Source organism: Ylistrum balloti, unplaced genomic scaffold, assembly GCF_031769215.1.
Source record: "Ylistrum balloti isolate Yb309-2 unplaced genomic scaffold, AGI_CSIRO_Ybal_v1 Utg369646, whole genome shotgun sequence".
Taxonomy (NCBI): Eukaryota; Metazoa; Mollusca; class Bivalvia; order Pectinida; family Pectinidae; genus Ylistrum; species Ylistrum balloti.
Window position 1 is genome coordinate 422,964 of NW_026781904.1, and position 23,681 is coordinate 446,644.

General features: G+C 32.6%; 1 protein-coding gene across 1 annotated transcript in view; it reads left to right on the plus strand.

The window, feature by feature from the left end:
* Positions 1-23,681, plus strand: part of LOC132555093 (multiple epidermal growth factor-like domains protein 6) — a 177,213-nt gene that overhangs the window by 99,693 nt on the left and 53,839 nt on the right. The window contains exons 6-7 of the mRNA XM_060219436.1: positions 19,444-19,569; positions 20,693-20,815. Of these exons, the coding sequence (XP_060075419.1) occupies positions 19,444-19,569; positions 20,693-20,815 (249 nt within the window). The remainder of the gene's footprint in view (positions 1-19,443; positions 19,570-20,692; positions 20,816-23,681) is intronic.

The window sequence follows — 23,681 nt, forward strand, 5'->3', positions numbered from 1 at the left end:
CTAAGGGCTCTAGATGGGAGAGGATAATAACTGCAGTTTGTCTAGTGGCTTGGTTTGGGGAAGAGAGGAGGTGACTGAGTTGTATCTTGGGGCTGTGAATAGGTGAGAAAAGGGGAATTACTGACTTTTATCTCGGGGCTGTGAATGAGAGAGAAAAGGGGAAATACTGACATATCTTGGGGCTGTAGATGGGAGAGGAGAGGTGAATTACTGACTTATATCTAGGGGCTGTAGATGGGACAGGAGAGGGGAATTACTGACTTATATCTAGGGGCTGTAGATGGGAGAGGAGAGGGGAATTACTGACTTATATAGGTGCTGGGAATTTGAGTGGAGAGAGCAATGACTAGGGAATTGAGGAAAGAGTCAGGACTAAGTTGTGTTTAGGGGGCTGCGTTAGGGAAGCACATGAAGATTTAGAGAATTATATCTTGGTGATGTGGAGCAGGAGGAAAGGGATAGGAGAGGACAATTCTATTTTTTCACAAGGCTGTAAACAAGAGGGGTGGTTCTCAAGTTACGAATATCTATAATCAATTTATGTGATTAAATCAATATAATAGCTGCTATCAACACATCTCGCAGGAATTTTAATCAGAATCTTGTCAATACAGAAGTCAATGTTGATCCTGAATGCTGGTGATATGAAGATGACTTAAATGGTTTACTGAATCTATTAGGAAGGTTTTATGTCTGTGAAATGTTATCACTCAATACTTTGTTAACTTTTTTTATATAACAGAAGAGTTTTTTTACATGAAATGAAGGAATCGTTTCTTATCTTGTTTACCAATTGAGTTGATCTAGGTTTGATAGATATACCTGCGGGCAAAATCTTGTAATATAGTTCAATTTCCACCATGTCCTTGCAATTTCAAATTGGTTCAGAAGTGAAAAAACATTAGAAGTTGTAAGATAATTTGAATACAATACCCACATCTTGGCTGTATTTTATTTTACCTCTTACAAGATTATGATAAGGAAGAAAAAAGTGGACGTTTTTTAACTTATAAATTTTTTTTTTTTTTTTGCGAATTGTAATTGATTTATTTAAACCAGATATTTTTCTTTGGTTGTTTTGGGTGGAAAATGAAGAAATTGATTTTTATAGTGAAGTCACAATTCTCACTCCTGTGCAGCTGTCTGCATTCAGCGATAATAGACATGCTCATCATTTTAAAATCTTTTTATTATATGTTAGATTTTTTCATTCTTATTTAGTGTATTTGTAATATTTCTTCTACTAAATATGCTTACTATTCTGGATCACCTGGTCTAAATTATCTTGCATTTTTTCGTTGTCTTTGTGTAAATCTTTCATTTGTTCACAAGTTGCCTTAGGTTCATTGAATTTGAGTTTGAATCATGATTATGCTCTTATCTTGATATTTTCTTGTTGTTTTTTGTAAATTTCATTTTATGGGTTATATTCAATAAACAGATTACACGATATCACTGTCATCATGTACATAGATATCGTCTTGTCTTGGAACCTTTTCAACAAGATCTTAGAGAAATATATCATTCCTATCAATATAAAATCTTTATTGTTGCATATTTGTAATTACATGAAATACAGGGCTTAAATTTATCAGCATAATGATGTATGTAGTGCATATCTCTATTGGATAGAAACAAATTTAGTTGGGTTTTTGTTACAGATGTGGCATTGTAATAAGAAGCATGCCAAAATGAACTCCTGGACGAAAATACCATTATAGTGAAGTGAACTGATCTTAATTTCACCATTATGATGAAATTAACCCCCACCCCAACCCCGCACGTTGTAAATTAAAGCCACATTAATTCTTGTTTTCAATTAATTTTTCATTGCTTTTTTGTTACTTCGCATATTATCAATAAAAAAACATAAGGGTAGGGCTTCACTTCATCATACTACGTCAGGCATGGAGTTATTGACGGAAATACTTATATATAGTGTGTAGTGTTGTAGGATGTTTCTTCAGTCACAATAAAATATTCTCTATATATTTCAATGTAAGGTTGTTTCATGTTGCTAAATTTTACTGGTAAGATGGAGATGATATTGTGTAGAAAATTTCGTGTAAATCAAATAAAAAAGATAGATAATGATGAAGATAAACCACATTTCTCTGTGTCGTGTTATTTACATAATATATTCTGCTAGACTACAGAATCATTATTACTCTATTGTACACATAAAACCTCGGGGTGTGATGGATTGGCGGATCGTGTTAGGAGTAACGGATTTCCAATATCCTTACCATATAAACAGTCCATTTGGAAATGATGATGAATATTATATTTGCGATCTTGTCGTGATCACATTATGCTGTCTTGAGGGAATGGCTTCGTGTACAGAATAAGAGATGTCATACATCATACACTGATTGTCACTTTGGTAATTTATAGAAAAACTATTAATTTTACATAAGTATTACTGTCTAGTCTGCTCTACAATATAAACATGTCTGACGTTAATTAAGTCCTTAGATTATAAGAAGATATGAAACATGAGTTTTTTTTAAGAATTAGTAATCTTTCTCATTAGTTTGTGGTGATTTACTGTGAAGAATAGTATTTCACTATGCAGTGCCTTTCACATGGTACGGGTATCTCAACCTGAGGGAAAAGATTTTTAGGTTGCAACACTAAAGGCTTGAAGAGCTTCTTTATCTCATCAGCAAAGGGGTGATTGATTAAATTTTGTACTCTTCTGGCCTTCTGATACGTTGTAAGGTGATCATTATCATCCCAATGCCTTCAATTGTTGATCTAAAATTTGTAAAAATTTTTGATGTGACATTATTGAATTGTTGTAACTTCATATGATTGTCATGACAGGGGAATCCCCCATTCTCCACTCGAGGGCATTGACACTTAGAAAATTTCACACCTGAAATAGCATAGATTATTAAACCAGTTTAGATACCGAAAATTAAAAATAAAGAGTTATATATATCTTTTGTATAAATTATTGAAGCTAATTTCCATAAAATCAACGTTGCAATGTGAGTCTTTATATCTCATTACTAACATATATGTGTTAGTTGTTTGTTAGTCAGCCACACTGACTGATAAAGATATAAAAATTGTCAGTTAGATACTAAATGAACTGACCAATTAAATAACAAGTGACCGACATTTTCAGTTCATCATTCTGTGTGTGGAAAGATGAGAAGTTCTGATCACTACTATAGATCTGAAATATAGGATAAAGTTTTTTATTTAACATCCAGTATCAAATTCAACCACGTCGTCTCAACTCCTACTCAAAACTTTTAGGGAGATAATGTATTTCCTGTGATTGTCTTCTGTCTTACCTAGAGTTCTTGGTCTTGTAAGATATATAGAAAACTGCGGTCGATGACATTACAAATTGTGAGATATCAAATTTGTATGGTGAAGATCTATTTTCCACGTCACCTGATATTCACAGCACATTTGTTTCAGTAGGTCTAAAGCAAACAGACATTTTACTTTATTTTTTTCAGACTTTTAACATTTAGAAGTATGCTGCCATTCTATCCATTTAAGAAATCCCACCCTTTCCTGTTATTTGATAAGGTGTGTTTTGGTGTGATGTGATAAGAGTCTATATCAGGTGTACCATATTATACCTAAAGTAAAACCATGATCAGCTAACATATTTATCCCGCAATATAAACCCTGGGGACCTTAACTGATTATCTTCGACTCAAAGTCTTTAGGGACACACTTTTTATAAACTACCTGATATTGACATTATAAGAACTGGGTTTGGCTCCTAAATTGGCATTGACCTTTTTAAATTAAGGGTAAAAAATCTAAACAAAATTTACAATCATTGGATGTGTTGTGTAAAATCAAGACATTGACTTGTTTATTTAACTGGAATTAAGCATTGTCATGTCAGTGTTGGCAGCTGAGTGAGGAGGACATGGTAGGTTTGGGGCTGGAGGAGGTGATAATAGTGTAGGAGTGGAGGAAATTGGTTATGAGGGAAGGAATTAGTTTTAAAGGGAGATGGTGGTGATGTTTTTAGGGTAGGAACGTGAGAGGGGGAGACTACAGTGACCAGGGTCAGAGGTCACAGAAGTGCAGAGACTGGAAACTATTTGAGAACAGTCAGATTGGAGACTGGTATAATGATGGTCTAGGGGTGGGATGGATTAAGATTTTGGAATGTCATGAATGAAAAACAAATTTGGAATCCTTTTTTTGGGTAAGATATTTGGAGGAAACCTTGGGCTGTACACAATTTTTACTTTAAACTTCAAATTTTGTGTTCTTTTGGATGAATCTAATGGGCAGTTGTTATTTTTGAAGATTTGAAGGATGTAGTACTCTCTTCAAAGTATCAACCATTGTATTAATAATGTTTTATCTCATCATTGAAGAAAGTGTTTCTAGTATTGTTATGTTCAGTGTGGATAGTCAGATTTCAATCTGAACTTCATAACTCCTTGCTGTTATCATGAAAAATAATATGCTCTGATGAAAGAAAAAATAAAGTGGTTTTAGATAATCTTAATGTATTTTCAATTTTTGAAGATATTAAAAGATCTCTTCTCTGTATTGTGAAGTTTAAAACTACTCTAGATGTCATGTTAAGATCTATCTATCAAAATTATTGTTCAAATATGATTTACACAGCTCTGGTGTCAGAAGAATAGAAAATACACTGTGGTTGATATAAATACTTTTTACATGTAAATAGTATCGAGTCTATGGGGTATATCTCCAGTTATTACTGGCGACTTTTCCACCCAGTATCATCTCCATCCATCAGAACTTGATCAGAAAATTGTAGAAATATGACGAAATTAAGATTTAAACTCCCGATACTAAAGTACTCCGCAGTGGTCAAGTCTCCATATCTGACAAGGCAGATCCATTAAAACGACGACAGTGGTTAGAGATAAGGTCTTGTAAAATTGACGTGAACTAATTACCTTTCATGTTCCCTCTGTATAACAGACCTAAAGATCTTCAAAAAAGCAGTGAGAGAAAAAAGAAAAACATCTGCTGATATATCTTTTCCACCGTCATCTAATCAAAATTATCACGAAATCACGCGTAGTTTAAATATTCATGTCATCAAGCTCAATGTTAGAAAACAGATGTTAGAAATCCAAAGAAATATTCAAGGGCCTTAATTCATGTGAGCTTTTGAATATCATTTCCATCTTTGAATAGGTGTATCATAGTTGTCAAGTTTAAGAATTGATTTTTCCTTTAAACATTTATCTAAAAAGTCTTGCTGCTCGGGAACTGTGTTCTTGTTCCAGGTGGTTTATATATAAGCGCTTCCTTACGTCTAGGTGGCGAGCTGATTATGTCAAAACCTGCAAGTGCATGCAATTTTATCAGTAAATCAAATACAGGTTTCGAAATTAGTAGCGTAGCTATGTTAATGGGCCATTCGAGTACATGTTATTTCCATATGTCTACAAGCAAGGTTGTAAGAGGAGTGTTATAGGCAAATGTAACAATTGTTTGCCCAAGTCATAAGATTTACAATATAATGTATAGGGAATTTATGCAAAACAAAATCTTAAAATTATAAAAAAAAAATGTTTTATGTATTTTTAGATAAATGAAAGCAACAAATTTTTAAAAAAGTATTAAAAATTGTTCTGAAGACAAATAGTTAGTGTCTAAATAAGTTAAAATGGACTGATTGAGTCTTCAGACAGTTCTGATTTTGGGCTTAGTTCTGTATAATAGCAAAATTGACAAGAAAATCAGCAGTTTAAACTTTATTTCTTTTGAAGTACTCTGTAGATTAGTCCCCAATTTTGTGATCTTTAATGTGTATGTGATGTATTGACAGTTTTTTCCAAGCTGGCTTAAATTATCACTACTAGAAGAAGCACCCTGACTAACAAGTATCATTGTTAATTGAAGTCTTATCAGCTTTTCTCTGTAATTCTTACCTGTAGAAAATGAATACCTGAAGATATTTGTATCAGCAAACCTAAGATTCTGAAGCATTCTGAAACAGTCACTGAGTTTTAAAAAGATATAGACAAAAAAGTATAGAGTTAATTCTTCATATGATACAGTCGTTATGTTTGAGTGGCGGGTTACATTACACTTTAATCTTTGTATGATTAGATAGGTGGAAGTCTTGAAGGTGGAGCTGGTTCTCTTAATAAGCTTTAAATCTGTCAAATTGTAGTTAAAACTCAATAAATTGTATGAATAACTTCAGCATATAGCTTTTTGTGTCCTTGACTTATTTGTATGGTCAAAATTCGCTTGACTTTAAAAAACAAACAGATAGTATTTAATCTACAAAATAATTGCACAGACTGCCAGTGATAGAATATATAGTATTATAACCCATGTATAATCAAATATTGATTTTAAAAAAATTTTTAAAAATTTTGATCAATTTTTTTTATACTGAATCTGCAAATGTAGAAAGTTTGTTTATTTATTTATTTGATAGGCTTAATGTCTCCTGTTAAAACTTTTGTCCCTTCAGCAGTTGAGGACATAAAGCACGCAGAATTTACCCAGCAATGTTCTCTTGTTTGATAATAAGCCCACTCCTATAAAATTATCAATGTTGTTCAATGGAACTATGATACAAGATGCTATTTCATTGTCCCTTGATAAGCTCATCCTTGACTGTGAGTCAGATTTTGAATGCTGCCCTACTAGCTTGTTGTCTTGTAAAAAGCCAAGCCCACCCCTGACTTTGAGCTAGAATTTCTATGTTGACCCCCCTGGGCTTATCTTAGACTGAATACGGTACTTTTTTCATATAAAGTAAGTTGATAAATAAAAGTACAGGGTCAGTGTGCCACATTTCCAACATGAACTGTAGAGATATTTTTACAGACTGGAGTCCATGATCTTGCATAATGTGCTGGCTTTCCATTGATAAAGATATAATTATAATGGCTGCCAAAAAATTAATGACTGTAAACAAAATCACATATTGTTAAATAACCATAAAAAATGATTCATGATAGAGGAGTTGGAAGTTGTATAGATAATCACATTGTCGTCAGTCATGTGTGAAAAAATGCATGCTTCAATCTACGTGGCAGCACAAAAAATCTGTATACCTTTTTATGATAAGCTAGCAGACAATATGCACATGTATAAGTTTATCGGGGGTGGGGGGGGGAGGTGTTTGGTGCAAAGTCATATGTGGTGAATTTCACACAAGATACACACCTATATATCTGTGTAAAAATGCATGATAGACAGTACACATATACTGGTAGAAAGCAAGAAATTTTATGTAAAGAATGAAAAAGGGGTAGATAACGCCATAGGTTTTACCATCTAATGATCATTTTTAGGCTCTCATGTTAAAGTCTGTAATATCAATTACAACGGCTATTTTCCTATGGAAGGTAATTGAGTATTTGATGACCAAGGCGGTCAAGCAAGTGACCCTATACCTATTTGTGTCCAATCAGGGGTTTGTGCCAGTATTGGTGATATATATTGTGTGATCATTTTTACTGGGAAATCCTTGCTTAAATGTCTTGCCTAAAAGCCACAGTATTAATATGACTTCAGCACATCTTTTTATCGATCAAGCTAGCAAGGGGTTGTCTGAAACATTTTGAAAGAAAAAAAAATTATTAGAAATCTCAGGGACGTATAATCTGTATTATACATTCGTGGAAATCTTATTGAAATTTGATGTTTTGAAAGAAGACATTAAGATAATTCCAAGTCTCGAAGTTAGAATTGATTTATTTATTTATCATTTTCTAGATAAGTTTAAGAGTGTAAGAATTTTGAAATTTCAAAATATTTCCCATTGATGTGTTCAGTTAGGAACAAAGTCATACAGTCTCTCTTTTCTTGGTGTTTAAGTCTCTCAAATCCGAGATACAAATATGTATATATTTAATCTTTTTTTTAGCTACCAGAAATCATCAAAGTTCTATTTTTAAATTCTCATACTGTTAGAACATTATCTCTCTTAAATCTGTATTTGGGATACAGGCAATAACACATTTTTTTTTTCAAACTGGTTCAATACTCGAAGGTTTTTGTCTAGACATTCAAATTAGAATGTAATCTGACATTGCAGTGAACATTAGAAAACAAATTAGCATCTTTTGTCTGTAATTATAGAATATTAAAGATCCCTGACTGAGCAGTGTCTAGTCTGGTCTTGGACATTATGGCTATCTTAGGTATTTACATGCCATTTAGACAATAAACAGACATGGCTTTTAAAAAAATATTTTCCCATTATCATTCATCGTCATCTGCTGTATAGATTATTATGAATCACCGATGTTAGGAATTACAACACTTTTTTTAACTTAGATCATTGTTTAAGTTATGATATATTGAAGGATCTTACAAGGACAGAATCTCTCAGATCCCTGGACCCAACTGGGGAAGAAAACTCCAATCCCAACTCAAACAGGGGAGGAAACTCTCCAATTATAACCCAAGCAGGGGAGAAAACTCTCCAATTCTCTAATTCTAACCAAAGCAGGGGAGAAGACTCTCCCATTCTCAAATTCTAACCCAAACAGGGGAGAGAACTCTCCATTTCTCCAATTCTACCCCAAACATGGAAGAAAACTCTCAAATTCCAATCCAAAGGGGAGAAAGCTCTCCAATTCCATCCTGAACAGAGGGAAAAAGCAGTCTTTGCACATTGTAAACAGAAGGAAAATTTCATTCCTGCACCAAACAGGAGACTTGACAAAATCCATTCTCTTAATTGAAAAAGTAAGAAATATTAAGTGAGGTATATATAAGTTGTCAGTTTTTAACAGCATGATATAAGATCATTAGAATTTTGTTTACCAAAACAGAACAATATATAAAATAATGAATATTTTGAAGATCTCCAGAAATAATCGTTTATTAAAACTGCATTTCTGACACCCTGGTAGTATTGATGCATATTGATTATCTCCCTTTATATAATCTTATTCGTTCTCTGTACCAGCAAAAATAATTTACCAGTAATTCAATTCATAAAGAAAAACAATATATTTTCTTTAATCAAAACATAACTGATACATATATTAATTACACTGTGGGAAAAAAATGAAAGTCATTGTTTTAAAATTGTATAGTGTATTGTGAATGAAAATAAATTGTTGGACTCTTCCAAAATTGGCAAAAGCAATATTCCAAAAATGAATTAGTTATGCATTATATAATGACATTGTATATTTACAAAAATTTAATATTGTGTGAAGTGAGTTCAAAAATTTTGACTAAAAATAGCCTTTTTATTAAAAAGATTATATAAATAAAATGTGCTGAAAATGAATTCTTCTGTCAAAGTTGAAGAATCTTAGAAAGTCATTAGGCAGGATTTTGACATTGAGAAAGGAAAACGTTCAACAATTGTATATCGGAGAACAGGGCTGATGGAGGAGATAATTACAAGGTACAAGGACGTAAGTATATATAGACCTATAGAAGGTATTTACCTCTCTAATGATCTTGTGGGTATTGTTTACCAAACAACTGCAGACAAAGCTATAAAACGGTTCCGAACCTTCGATCCAACTTTTCTTCTATCACTATCAAACACAATTAGCATCATAGCATCAAGGTCATGCAGTGCTTTATAAAATTAAAGTTCCTTATAGTCTTCAGGAATATTAACAATACAGTCTGGGTTTGATGTTGCAAGGGATCCCTAGGGGCTGGAAGTCTTTGTATCAAAGGTAAGATTATTGGTATATGGAAATCTCTCATAGTTTTTACTGTTTGATATCTCGCTAGATTTGTTATTATCAATAATGGATTTAAGTTGAATCATTGGTCATGGAATTATTGTACCGGAGAGACTCAAACAGGGGTGACTCTAGGTTGTGTGTGTACATGCAATTAAGTATTGTGAAACTGCAAATCTAATTTGAATGACTTAATGCCCTCCAAAATGTGATGGCTCAAACTTTAGAGTCGCAACACTTGATTGACTTTGGATAGACTCAAAATTAGTGGGTTATGTCTCAAGGTAAGCTAAGAGTAAATTCTTTACTCAAAGAATTTAGTGGAGTGACTCAGAATTAGTGGACTTCATATATGTCTTAAAGATTGACTCAGAGTAAAGTTGAGTGACTAAGTGAGTTTACTTCAAAGTTGATTAAGCTAAAACCTGGAAAGACTCAGTGTAAAGTGGAGTGACCATATGGGTTATGTATATCTCAAAGTTTATTAAGCTCAAAGTTAGAATGACTCAGATTTAAGAAGGATGACACATAAATAGTGGTTTTTGTCACATATTGTTAAGATTCAGAGCTGGAATGATTCAGAGTTCAGTGTTAGGAACTTTTAGTTAGTAGGCTTATGTAAATCTAACACCTCCAAGACATAGATTTTTTTCAAAGAGATTACACCGTATATGACATAGGTAAATCAGTTATTAAAATTATCATCAATTTAAACATAATTAATGTTGAAAATTGATTAGCATTATAGTACTGTAATACATATATACAGGGAAAAATGATTGAGGAAATTTGGTTTGATTTCAGTAATAATTACCATAACTTTAGTATGCATATCTTCCACTAATTCCAATTAATTTGTATATGATATAAACGGAAAATTTTGAGCGGAGTAAACTGTCCGTAGGAAGTCCCTCTTACCTGCTCATCCTACAAATTTCAGTGAATTCATGGCTAATCAAAGTAGATACGTCCTCAAAATAACATAGAAATAAAAGTTGACATGGATTGTAGTATTTGTAAATTTCAGGAGAACGATGCATCCACAACATCAAGTGCCAGCAAATTGTACATTTTCAGAAAAACACGAAATTTGAGTCGCACAAAAATATGATTCGCATTTGGTTTAAAATATGAAAACAAGAGCAAAAAGCATGGATTTTTGCATTTATTAATTAAGATGAGAATTGATTTTTGAAATTGCTGACTGCATTAGTTTTGAGGAATTTATTAGGTAATGGAAAAACAGTCCTTGGCAGTGTCTGCCTGCAGAAAGGCACTTCCTGTTTGTCGGGTTGTATACGATGGCTCCGCTAATCAGTACCAGCTTTTTACTGTCTCCTCATCTAGTGACAGAGCTACGACAATTTAACACAATAAATATCACCTAAAATTTATTCATTTTCAATATGATAAATGAAGTTGATGGCGGGTTAGGGGATTTGTCATCATTTCTCATTCAAAGAAGGAGGTTGATTTTAAATTGTAGTAATTTATCTCATTCATTGTGTGATTTATCTATCGTTAAGAACATCGCTGAGGAAACGGCATGACAGATGAGGTTAAAATTTACCACCAATAGAGGCGAGACAATTTTGGTTTTAGATTTGCTGCCAATTTCTGTTTGAGAAAGCCAAGCATTTCCACACCTAGATTGATGCATAACAAGAAAAGTATGGTGAATTTGTCGCAGAAACATTCAGAGCTACTGGTGTTATTGATGGGAAAATTCAGTAGGGAAATATTTCATTGTATTTTACAATGATCAAATATTAAAATGAAATATTTATTTAAATTTAAAGCTTGAAAAATCTCTTTATATCAAATAAAATTTTTTTCTTTTTTATCATTTGGTTCACCATTGTCGAAAAAGGCAGAGAATGATTGAAAAGATAAACAAAATAAAAAAACAAAAATAAGAAAAATAGAAAAAATGTAAATATCCTTACTGACTGGGAAGAAGCTGGAACACCTGGGGAAATGCATGTAGTGGGGCTGGTGATTGTTTACCTTTCATATCTTTTCAAGGAATCCAACCCCAGCTAGGTGAAAGACGAGTGTGCTACCACTGCACCACCCAACCGACCACTGAATAATTTTTCTTATATGAATACTTTTTTATTATAAATGGATCACAAAAATAAACAAATAAATAAATAAATAAATAAATAAATGTTCCTAAACTAATTATATGGTTTCCGTTTTCATTTTTTCAACTGATATTTAATATTTACATAGAAAATACAATAAAATTTCATGCTAGGTTCCCCAGATTACCATATTTCTTTGTTAATAAGCCCATGCATTTATCACTGTTTAATTATTAAACAAGACAACTTCATTGTCCTGTCATAAGCCCATCCCCAGATTTTTAATAAGAAGTTATAAGTTGGTCTCCAATAAATATTGTAGGATAGATATGGTAATGATAAAGTTATTTTTATCAGAAATATTACAATCTCATGTTTAATTTTATTTATTGAATTATAACGTCCTGACATTGATTGAATTTAAAGCTACAACGAATGAGGGCAATATTTCCATTAGATAAATTTCATTTTTCATAGACTAAGAAATCTGCCAGCAGTAAACACAAGCAGATATTCTCAATACTGTTATTACAATGTAAAAGATATGTCTTTTCCAAAATAATTAATGGGAAAATACCATAATATCATGTAATACAGAAAGACACGATTAACATTTTTCAAAATCCCAGAAAGCTAGCTTCTCTGTAGTTATCCGTGCCTTCCTGTGTCCATGGTGATCACTCCGACTAATACATCATAGCATAGAAAATTTCCAAAGCATCCATTTTCTGTCGAAGCTCTGCTCATAAATCAAATCTGATTGACAAGTGCATGTATCATACGGATATAGAGGAGGGTCGGTTCCTTAACGATCGTTGGAGATTTTACCCATAATTCTTCAAGAAAATGGTTTGGAGCCGTTCTGCAGTCGATTCTGAAGGCTTAATGCAACGTAATTGTGGAAAATTGTAGCATTTATACAGAAGTTATATACATTGGAGTGATAGAACAGCTAAATCTATGAGAGAGGGTTGGCGGTCTAGACTTCAGTTGTACGCAAAAATACATACTTCTCATATCAGAGCGATTTATTTTACATTCTCCATACCACATTTCTCCATATTATTACTAGGTTTGACTACAATAGTTCTGGGTAAGGAAACTTTCTAAATCACTTCTGTGTTTGTATCTAATGGCTGTTGGGTTGTCGTGTCTGTTTTCTTGACTGTTTTAAAGGGTAAGATTTTGGTATGAAGTATAGAGATAAAATATCTTTATCTTTTAATGTACAATTTGTCAAAGTGACTTACTTACTTGGTTTATTTTTCTTTGTGGAGATGAAGTCATTGTTTTATCAACTTCATTTTGTTATTCATAAAAAAAATATTTAGGTTGTGGGTAGCTCCGATTTTCTGTTGTAAGCAAGAACTCAAAATTATTTTTTTTTTATTTTTACATTATAAACTCTATATTTACAAAACATAAGGAGAGTGGCATTTTCATGAGTCCAAACTGTTAAATTTTAAAAAAATCATTACTGAAATTTTTAAATCTTGTTCGAACAGAAGAATCACTAAGATGAACAATAATTCCAAATAATTTTAATGAAGTTTTAACAAAATAAATGGCAGGAAAGCTGATTTTGATAACCAGTTTTGCTAAAAAAAGAAAAAAATCCAATTAAATTCTTTGAAGGTCACCTTTACCCTTAATTGTCAAAATATTACATCAAACATTTATAAGAAAGCCTAAAAATTGACAGCACCTGCTGTTGTGCATTCTGAAAAACATAACAAATATTCTTTTGAAACAGCATGTTGTGGGCCTACCTTCTTATAAAAGATGTAAATATTTTAGTGTTTTATTTGATATTTCAAACAAGGGAGATAATTAGAACAAAATACCACTAATCCCATATTCTGATAAAAGTCTGAGTCACAGATATGTTTAAATTGTGCTTTAGTTATTCAATTAATCATTACCTTTGGATGGATCAAGCAAAAAGAAATCTTCTATTGTAGAAGGTGTGTATCACTAAGTGGTGACATTCTACCTTAAGTTACAAACATTTCCTACAATATTTTAGATTATTTTATCTAATGAAATAGAATTCATCTCCCATTTAAATGCATTCAGCTCCATTGCTTACCACTAACTTCAAAACTTATCAAACTTACTGGTAATTGTTGATAAAAAGCAAAAAAGAAAAAAAAAAGAAAATAACAAAACAATGTTACATAAAAATTTGCTTTAGTTGATAATTCTTCAGACAACAGATATAGATTTGGGTGGGCTTATTCCCAGGCATGGGTTTATTACTCAATATATACGGTACAAATATGACATTTTTTCTCTGCAACCTGTATCATACAATGTTGCCATTGTTACATATTGTATATTCACTGCATGTGTATAATATAGTGTGATAGTTTTCACAATAAATAGTAAATGTCAAAAAATGTTAGCGAAAAAAAAACCAAGACACTTTTATTAGCACATCAGGTCTATTTAGGCTTTTATTTAACTTGTCTGATATGACTTGGTGAGTTAAATTTATCTTTGCATCTTGTCAACGCATATTAGTTGTGACGATGAAGGTCAAAATGAAGGTTGTTATAAACAAAGTCAAACTTTATTTCTAAATAACGAGAAAAGATCTACTATTTTGCCTTATGTCTTACTGTAGAGACAAATTCTTATCAGGTTTCGAAAATATTGTAAATATGAACCTGTAACATAATGAAGAAGAAAAAAAGGGCATAGCATCCTAGTCATTTGCTACCTCGAGTTAAGATAAAAATTGTACTTGTTCAGTTTCTACATAGCTTGTGCCTCTCAGGGCGTACATGTTCTGTGAGCTGTCATGCTTGTGTCCTTATAAAAACATTTCACAATTTAACAAAGCGTAGCTGCATTGCATGACTACAGTACATTGTCACCATCTTGTATATTTTTCAGTCTATAATCTGTTTACCATCTCGTCACACTATTTTCGATATTAAGTGTACATAGGATTACAGTACAGCCGGAAAAATGGTCGATTCCTTACCATCACGTACACTACATATAGCAGAGCTAGTACACTCCACACTGGCCATTTATCTGATGGAGGGACTGTATAGTCTTCAAAACATCACACTCTAATCTTCTACTAGTTGTGTTGAATGGCCTTCCATTCTATAAACATTATCAACCTGAAGAAAATATAGAAAAAAAAAAACTTTGTTCTGGATAGCATGTGGTGTGCCTTGGACATGTTGTTCAGTTAAGTAGCCACCAGTTTATAAGGAGACACCCACCTCACTATTACTCTGACTACCCACCTCAATATTACTCTGACTGTCCCTTCGAAAAGAGACACTTGTTTACCATGGTTGAACTACTGGTTGGATGTGGTTTATTAACCATAAATGACCATGGTTTACCATAGTCATTATTGTGAAGAGTTTGATAAACCCAGAAAACAATCAAATGAACATGCAAGCATGAAAGGCTATTGAAGATAATTAAGAAAACAATATTCATAGTAGTGATAATTGTATACATGATGTAGTTTATAAGAAATGTGCTGGTGTTTATCACACTTTAGCAGTGTAAGCAATGAATTGTTGTCCTGTGTGTGTTATACCACCGAGAAATTCTGTAGCTCCAAGAGTGAGAAATAAAAATGTCAGTTGAGCTGATGTGTATAATTTTTTGTAATCCATGCCACACAGTCGGACATGTTACAACCATGTTACACTTGTTACAAGACTTAACGAGATGTCTCACCTGTCAACCAGGTATATCTAAAGGTATACTCTGTACATAAGTATACCACTTGTACTTCTATCAGGTAACATTCTCGTAAATATTTACAGGTATATAAAGTAGATATATATTAGCTATGAAATACTTTAATGTCACACCCTGGCCCATTCCTCCCTCCTGTAGGTCCTCAAACAAACCTGTAGATTACCAATATGGAGGACAAATATTTCATCCCACACCTCAGCCTAGCTTCAAATACCGGTAGATGTACCTACGGGGACCCAACATCAATACGTACCCTCTAACATGCCAAGACATATCATAATATTGTAAACCTCTAGTATCAAGGTCCATTCTGATACCCCTACAGACTTAGATGATCAAACAGTGACATAATTATACAAATTCTGACTCTGAATTATGATGTCATTCTGATTATTTCTCTGTATCAAGCCATGTAAAAAGATAGTTTGATTGTCATGCTGGGATGTACAGATGGATATATCAAAAGCTGAAAAAAAGGTTGTTTGTGGCTTTTATTACTGATGATTTGCTGACTCAAGATATTTGAACCTTCCTCTGTATGATGTAAACCACTAAAAAATAAAATCTAACCTTTGTGACTCTTCTTTTTAAGTAAATATTTAGATATTTTAAAAGTGATTTTAGAATAAAATTGTTTTTGTGTAATTAAATTTTAAAATCTATTTTGTTGATGAAAGTCTCTATTAAAAATCCAATGCTTACAGGAACAGAACATATTCAGCAGGCAATTCAGGATTAGAACCTTGATCAGGGGAGATAACTCATTACTTCTTAAGACAATGAAATAGCATTTCTTTACATGTATGAACTAATTAAAATGACCAGGCATGTGCTTATTGTCAGGTATATAAGATAGACATTGTGCATGGTAGGTCCTTGTTATCAACCACTCAACTTAGTCATCCAGCTGTTTATTGAACCAGTTCCCTTCTTCCACAATATCAGTCTAGAAATATTTTTAATGGATTTGATACTTAGACATACTCCATAGTTTGTGTACATAGAGATTCCATGCTGTCTGTCTCCTAGCAGCATTTAAATAGCAATTTCTGCAGTTACAACACTTTCATTTTAATTCATGAAAAAATGCAGAAAAATGTACCAAAAGAACAGTAATTTCTCGTATCTTAATTGGAAAGAATTCTCTTAAATTTCCAAGCTGGTATTTACACTAGATTTTGGAGAGAAAAAGTAAACAATTTTTTTCCCCCTAAACTTCTCCTTACTAAATTGAATCCTAAATCTGCACAATTTGAACACAAACACTAAACGTTAAAGGTAATGGCTTTGGTAGCATAAAGGTTTACCATATACATTCTAGCCTTAACTACAAATCCATAGTAAGCTTAATATATAATTCAATTTTGGTGTAAAACAATAAATATTGGATTTGCTTCTTATACACTTTTTATTTTAATTACCAATAATGATACAGTTTTGTGTTGTGATTAGATATGTCTTGTTCATAAATAAGACATGACATTAAAAGCTTTCATTGCATCAAGTTCTTAATTTTTATAGAATGTATCTTCACAAAAATTAAACTTAACTGATGTAGATGCTCACAGAAACACTTGTATTTGATACTTGAGATTCCGAAACAAGTGGAGGTTTGTTTTTTTGTCTTTTGTAAGAGATAAAGAGTTTGAGGGAAAATTCAGGTTTTAGTAATGTCTTTAAAAACTTGTTAATATTTTTTCTCCTCTTGAAAAAATTCAAATACAAAAACACATACTGGTAATACATATATTTAAATCTTCCAAACTTGTGAACTTGTAATTAAAGATTTCAAGACTTCACAAAAATTTGATTTTGAGTATACCATATTAATCCAGTAATATGCTCATGTCTGATGATGAGCCCACCCATATCAGTAGAAACCCCACCGATTGTTACTCCTTTGTCTTGTCGTGTAATAAGCCCACCCCCTTACCTTTGAAATAGAGGTTTCCTGGTATGTGTTTATTAATTGGAACCCTGGGTTTACTTTTTGTTAAATACGGTACAGTAAAAATGGTGATAAATGGAGTGATATAAATGCATGAATCAGTGCAGTATATATACTGTGGTCTGTCATTTTAATTGGGACAGGCTATTTTATTGAGTGTACAATTATGTACTTGCTCACTTCATCATTATGTTTAAGAGATCAGCTGGCTAGTTCCAAATCTGAGCAATTCTGAGCTCTTTAGTAACAGAGATGAAATTAACTTTGAAGTTTGCATCCATCATTCTCCTTTACATGCGGAGCTACAGTGAAGTACATTTTCCGGATTTCTTCATCCAGCTCATGGATCAATTTTCTGTCATTTGAACAGTTTTTTTTAATTTTTTTTTTCCTCTAATGCTTTTTTTTGGCTTTGGGTAAATGAGACAAAACACAATATTGATTTATAAATGAAATTCATGGCTTTTAAACTTCCTCTGACTTTTGTACAAAAAATCTACCTTAGTTGGGGATTTTAAATGAATCATACGCACATTTGAAACTGACACATTTTGATAATTAGGACTTTTAAACAGGAAATTAGGAGCGCTGGTTTCTTCCTAGTTCTCAGTGCTACAGCTCTGCTCTTGTGGAATTTGTTGGCTTTTCAGTGATGCCAACCCCTTATTAGGAACAGCAAAGCCTCAAAGTTTATTAATACGGCAGCACATTAATATTCGGTGTCTATCACACAAGTTGCCCCAATTGGCACTGTGATGGAGGGTTTACCAAGATAACATACCATTTCCTCATTGATATTACGTTCAAATCGTCGAGAGTTGAAGGCAAATTTCACTCTTTTAATTTTTCAATGTTAATTGTGAAAATTGGTGCATTTGGATCGCTTATTAAAAAGTTCAACAATATTCCTCAGCTTCAAGATGTTTTGGGATGAAAATCAAATCAAACAGGATTGGATTTGCTAGGAGATTTTAACGATAGCACAACTCCTTCGATTAAAGGATTAACATCGATACTGCAAATAGCTGAATTAATCAAAAGATCTTGACTTTAGTTTTTTAAGTCAATATTCATTATTTCTCGAAGATTAATTATTTGTTTTTGCTGATCGAATTTTACAGTGATTTGTCACCTTCTATTCCATCGTTATTAACACACTTTGTAAGTCCATGTTTGGTAATTCTGGTACTTTTTCAAATCCTTTCAGAATTCCTTAACAAAATTGTAATTTAAGTTACATTGTATCTTTATAGTACTACATTCCATGGTCTGGGCTCAATAGAACTCGATTTGGTGTGTAGTTGTATAATTATAATATGCTGTTCTAGTTCCTGTTTGGTCATGTTCAGTTAAGTTTTTCTCAAAGTTATTTAATTTCGATAAAACCTTAAGAAAGTTGGTTTAAATTTTCACTAAAATGGTAGGCCCAATGTAGGAGAGCATTGCACTATACATCTCATATCATACCACCAGCCAATAGATCCCATATCATACCACTGCCCAATAGATCCCATACCATACCACCACCCCATACATCCCATATCATACCATCACCCAATAGATCCCATATCATACCACCACCTAATAGATCCCATATCATAACACTACCAAAATATATAAACATCCCATACCATACCACCACCCAATACATCCCATATCATACCACCACCCAATAGATCCCATATTATACTACCACCCAATAGATCCCATATCATACCACCACCCAATAGATCCCATATCATACCACCACCCAATACATCCCATATCATACCACCACCCAATAGATCCCATATTATACTACCACCCAATAGATCCCATATCGTACCACCACCCAATAGATCCCATATCCTACCACCACCCAATACATCCCATATCATACCACCACCCAATAGATCCCATATCATACCACCACCCAATACATCCCATATCATACCACCACCCAATAGATCCCATATAATTTTAATACATTTTACAACTACTCAAAACTGTATGAACAAATAAATGATATTTGTTTTCATGTCAGATATCAACGAATGTGTGATGCAGTCAAATGGTGGATGTGAACAGGAATGCTGTAACTCGGTCGGATCATTCTACTGTAAATGTCGTGACGGATTTCAGCTTGCTGGTGATGGCAAAAGATGTTTAGGTAAAATTCTATTCATGGAATAACCCAGATGAATAATACAGTTAATTGTAAAAGATAAGAAATTTAATCTACAGGGATTTTCTTTTATATGGTATTATGAAACAATCAGAAATCTGAATGAAAATATCTTCATTTCATTTATAAAAGATAAAAACTTAAATTTTAATGTTGTTAAATATTAACATCTTCTTAAATTCCTCTGTTATATTGGTTAAAATGATTGACTGACACAATTATCATGAGGTTTCTTTGCCTGTTGTGAGATGTAGTTGTCTCCCCTGAACTCCAGCTAGAAGTCACATGTATTACATACATTTCATATGAACATTAGATTTTGTTATCCCATGTTTTTATTAAAATTTTAAAAGTAAGCATTTTTAAATTCTGTAGTTGTCTCTCCTGAACTCCAACAACATATTACATGTATTCCATTTCATATCAACAGAAGATTTTGTTACCCCCAGTTTTTATTAAACTTTTATGACTAAGCATTTTTAAATTCTGTAGTTGTCTCCCCTGAACTCCAACAACATATTACATGTATTCCCTTTCATATCAACAGAAGATTTTGTTACCACCTATTTTTATTAAACTGTAATGACTAAGCATTTTTAGATCCTGTCTTAAGTTCTTTCTTTCATGATAAAATTTCTGTGACACCTGTTGCTGATTGACTGCTGTTGAAGTGTCAAAAAGCCAAATGCTTTAGCAAGAAGCAATAACTTTGTCAAAAAATAATAAACATTTTTATGTTGATACGATTGATGAATAACTGTTATCAGGCTGAATGAATTGTCAGTATAATGTAGTGTGTATATTAGCAGCAATGGAGTCGATTAATGTTGAAAAGGGTAAAATCACAGAATCATTTGCTAATTGTTGTTATTTTGCTGATTTTCTGTTTATTGTCTCAGTATTTCTTTTTTAAATGTAAGAGTTCTTTTAACAGAATAATTCTAACAAAAAAAAAAACAAAAACAATAAAAAAAAAACAGAACAAAAGACAAAAACTATTATAATTTTTTTCATATTTTAGAGCATAAACAAGAATTAAACACAGATTTTCTTTATCATTGCTCAAATTTTAATTATCTAGAAATGACTGAGTGCATTGTTTATTTAGATATTGACGAATGTCAACAAAGAAATGGTGGTTGTCAACATGGTTGCAAAAACACACACGGGGGCTTCCACTGCACATGCCCCAAAAATCACAGACTTCATGCTGACGGCAAAACTTGTATAGGTGAGTGGTATACAGAGTTGTGTCCTTTTTATGTTTTTATAATGATTACTAATACCAATTTCTGTTTTCTTTTAAAAGGAGGATGCTGATGGATTTTTTAATTTTTAGCTCACCAGGTCCAGCGTCAAGCACCAGTGTCTGTTGTTCAGTATGCGGTGCCTGTTAACTATTTACTAAAAATTGCTATTAGTTATGAAAGACTCTACAGATATTGACGAAGTTTGGTCAGAAGCATCCATGGGGAAAGAGAAGTCCCAAAGGGGGAAATTTTACAAGTTTTTTAAAAATTCTACTCCTGTTGTAGGAAGGCAGTTCTTATGAAGTGGTAACCATTACGTTGACCAAAGTTCGTTGATATAACAGACAACAAAGGGCAAATTATCAAGATCCTCAGTGAAACATTTAATACAGTTTGCAAATGAATTGTACACAGATAATACTTTATATAACAGATGTATTTCAAATAAACATAAAATAGCAAATATCAAACTCATTTTGCTAGGTTGCCTTCACAGATTGTCTACACACAGATATAGGGCCAGATGTTATGTACAGATTACTTAATAATCTCTCCATTGGTGTCTGTACTGCTAAATATTAACAAATGTCCTTGCAATGTGACCAAATTCTTATAGTCCCATATTATTTCTTCTTGTAAGTTACATTGAAGCCCTTTATTTCATAAACAAGTATGGCAGACGTTTTAGAATTTGACCTATAATTTGATGACTTATTGATCCCATATGTAAAAGCTCTTGTAAACTTCTGCAATGACTTCAAAGTAACCATGAAAGTCCAGAAGACATTATTGTGATTCATATTAAAAGGTATGATTAATTAAATGTACAATTGCAAATGATGGTTTAAGACGATCTGTTCAGTCACAAACACTCATGAAAAAACTCAGTACGGTCTTGTACTGGTGAAATGGTATACTTGTTCATTTCCTACTTTCTTTCCTTTTTTCCCTGTCAATTTTTCCCCCCTTTTCATAAAATCCCTTGTATATAAGCAGAATGCCCAACTATCAAGGAAAAAAGGTGTGGCTTATAATCCCTGAAAATACAGTAAGTTCATAAAAATCCTTCTTTCATACAATAATATCTTAGTTTGGCCTGAACCAGTTCTGATGAATAGTGAATCTGACTTCTATTTGTCCCCATGGTCAGGACACAACTGGGAATTTATTTTGTTATTTATTTGTCATATTTGAAATTCTTTGTTAAATGACTGAATAGCTGAATTAGCCAGTTGAGCAATGCAGGCCCCTTTGGCCTCTTTTTAAGATTTACAGAAATGTTCCAATTAAAATGTTCAATGCATTTCATCAGTTAAAAAAGGACTTATTGGGAATTAAGATCCCATATTAAACATAATCCATACAAAAATGCATAATGTCTTAGAAAGGATAATTAATTTTTTGTGAAAATGATTTTGTCTAAAAGATAAGAAAACAGTAGAAAATTATTGATTTGTATGTTCTGGTAATGAATCCTCTTTTTATCTCGTTACCATGTAAGATAATGATGTCATATTTTATCTAAATGTTGTCACATGGAGGTAGTTGCCTAACTCACACTATAGTAGAACGGTAATGCTTGGTATGGAAATCATAGGGTGATTAGCAGACAGATATGTGCAGTCCTTGGAGGATGTTTGTTTGTGTGTCTGTGAAGGAGAATTAGGTTTTTGTATGGTATAATGGTAACCCAGTTGGAAAATGACACAGAACAATAAAAGATCACATTAGAAATGATTTTACCAATTGCAAAACGTCAAGGGCATCAGGTCAAAGGTCAGATACTGAAAGTCAAGGTCATGAAGTTAAACGATTGTGTCAAACAAGTCAGATTTTGTTTCTCCATAATGGTAAATATGTTTTTCCCCTATAACCTCTGTAGAATTTAGGTAATTCATCTAAGATATTTTGAATTTTCTCTTACAGGTCAATCATAAAAATCTGTTGATATTTTTTAAGATTCGTTGTCTGTAAATTTCTCTGGCAGGCCAATCTTATTATGTCTCACCTTGATAGTTACTTGTAAAATATGAAAATTTAAAAGGTTTTTGGCAAAATGACCTGGATTTCTGACAAATACAACCATAACCTAAATAGATATTTGTATTAATTGTGATTACACCATCACAACTATTTGTACTTTTAGTTCCACTGCTTGTCAACAGTAGACCTTAATTTATAAGGGTAATCGCATTTCTAAATTTCAAAATATAAGATTGTTCACATTTTTGATTGATGGCAAACCAAATGGAACAACAATTGTAATTTAGAATTATGTCAACATTTTGACACAGCTTTTGTGCTATAAATAATGAGAGTTTTTCCGATGATATGTTGAGCGTATTATTCTGTCAAGAGTCTGTTTGTGTTTATGGTGATGTATTATAATCATGATATTAAAAACAGATGTGCTCAACTGTAAACATATGTGTCAGGTAGTCTCTAATAGTTTTGACAGTCCATCTTATATATCAACAGTGAAAAATGCTTTCTTTAATAATTATGATAGAGTTATCTCCCTTGAGATTTTAATGAGGAAAATAGTACATGTGATTATGAAGGGTTCAGCCTAAATATGGAACACCAAGTGAAATGGTCACCAACACAAAACAAACATGTATATGCTGTTTCTTTGGACAAGGACCTTTTCCAACATTGTTGTCATATGAAATGGCAATTCATATTGTTTCTTGATTTTTACTATCACAACACATCGCCACAAAATACACCAAAGAGTAAACAGTTATTTCTGTATACAGTATACTGGGAAATTTTACACCCCAGTCTTACTTTCACCGTTTTCATACAAGAACAGGGCGAGCAAATCCAAAATGGAGGCAGGAATTT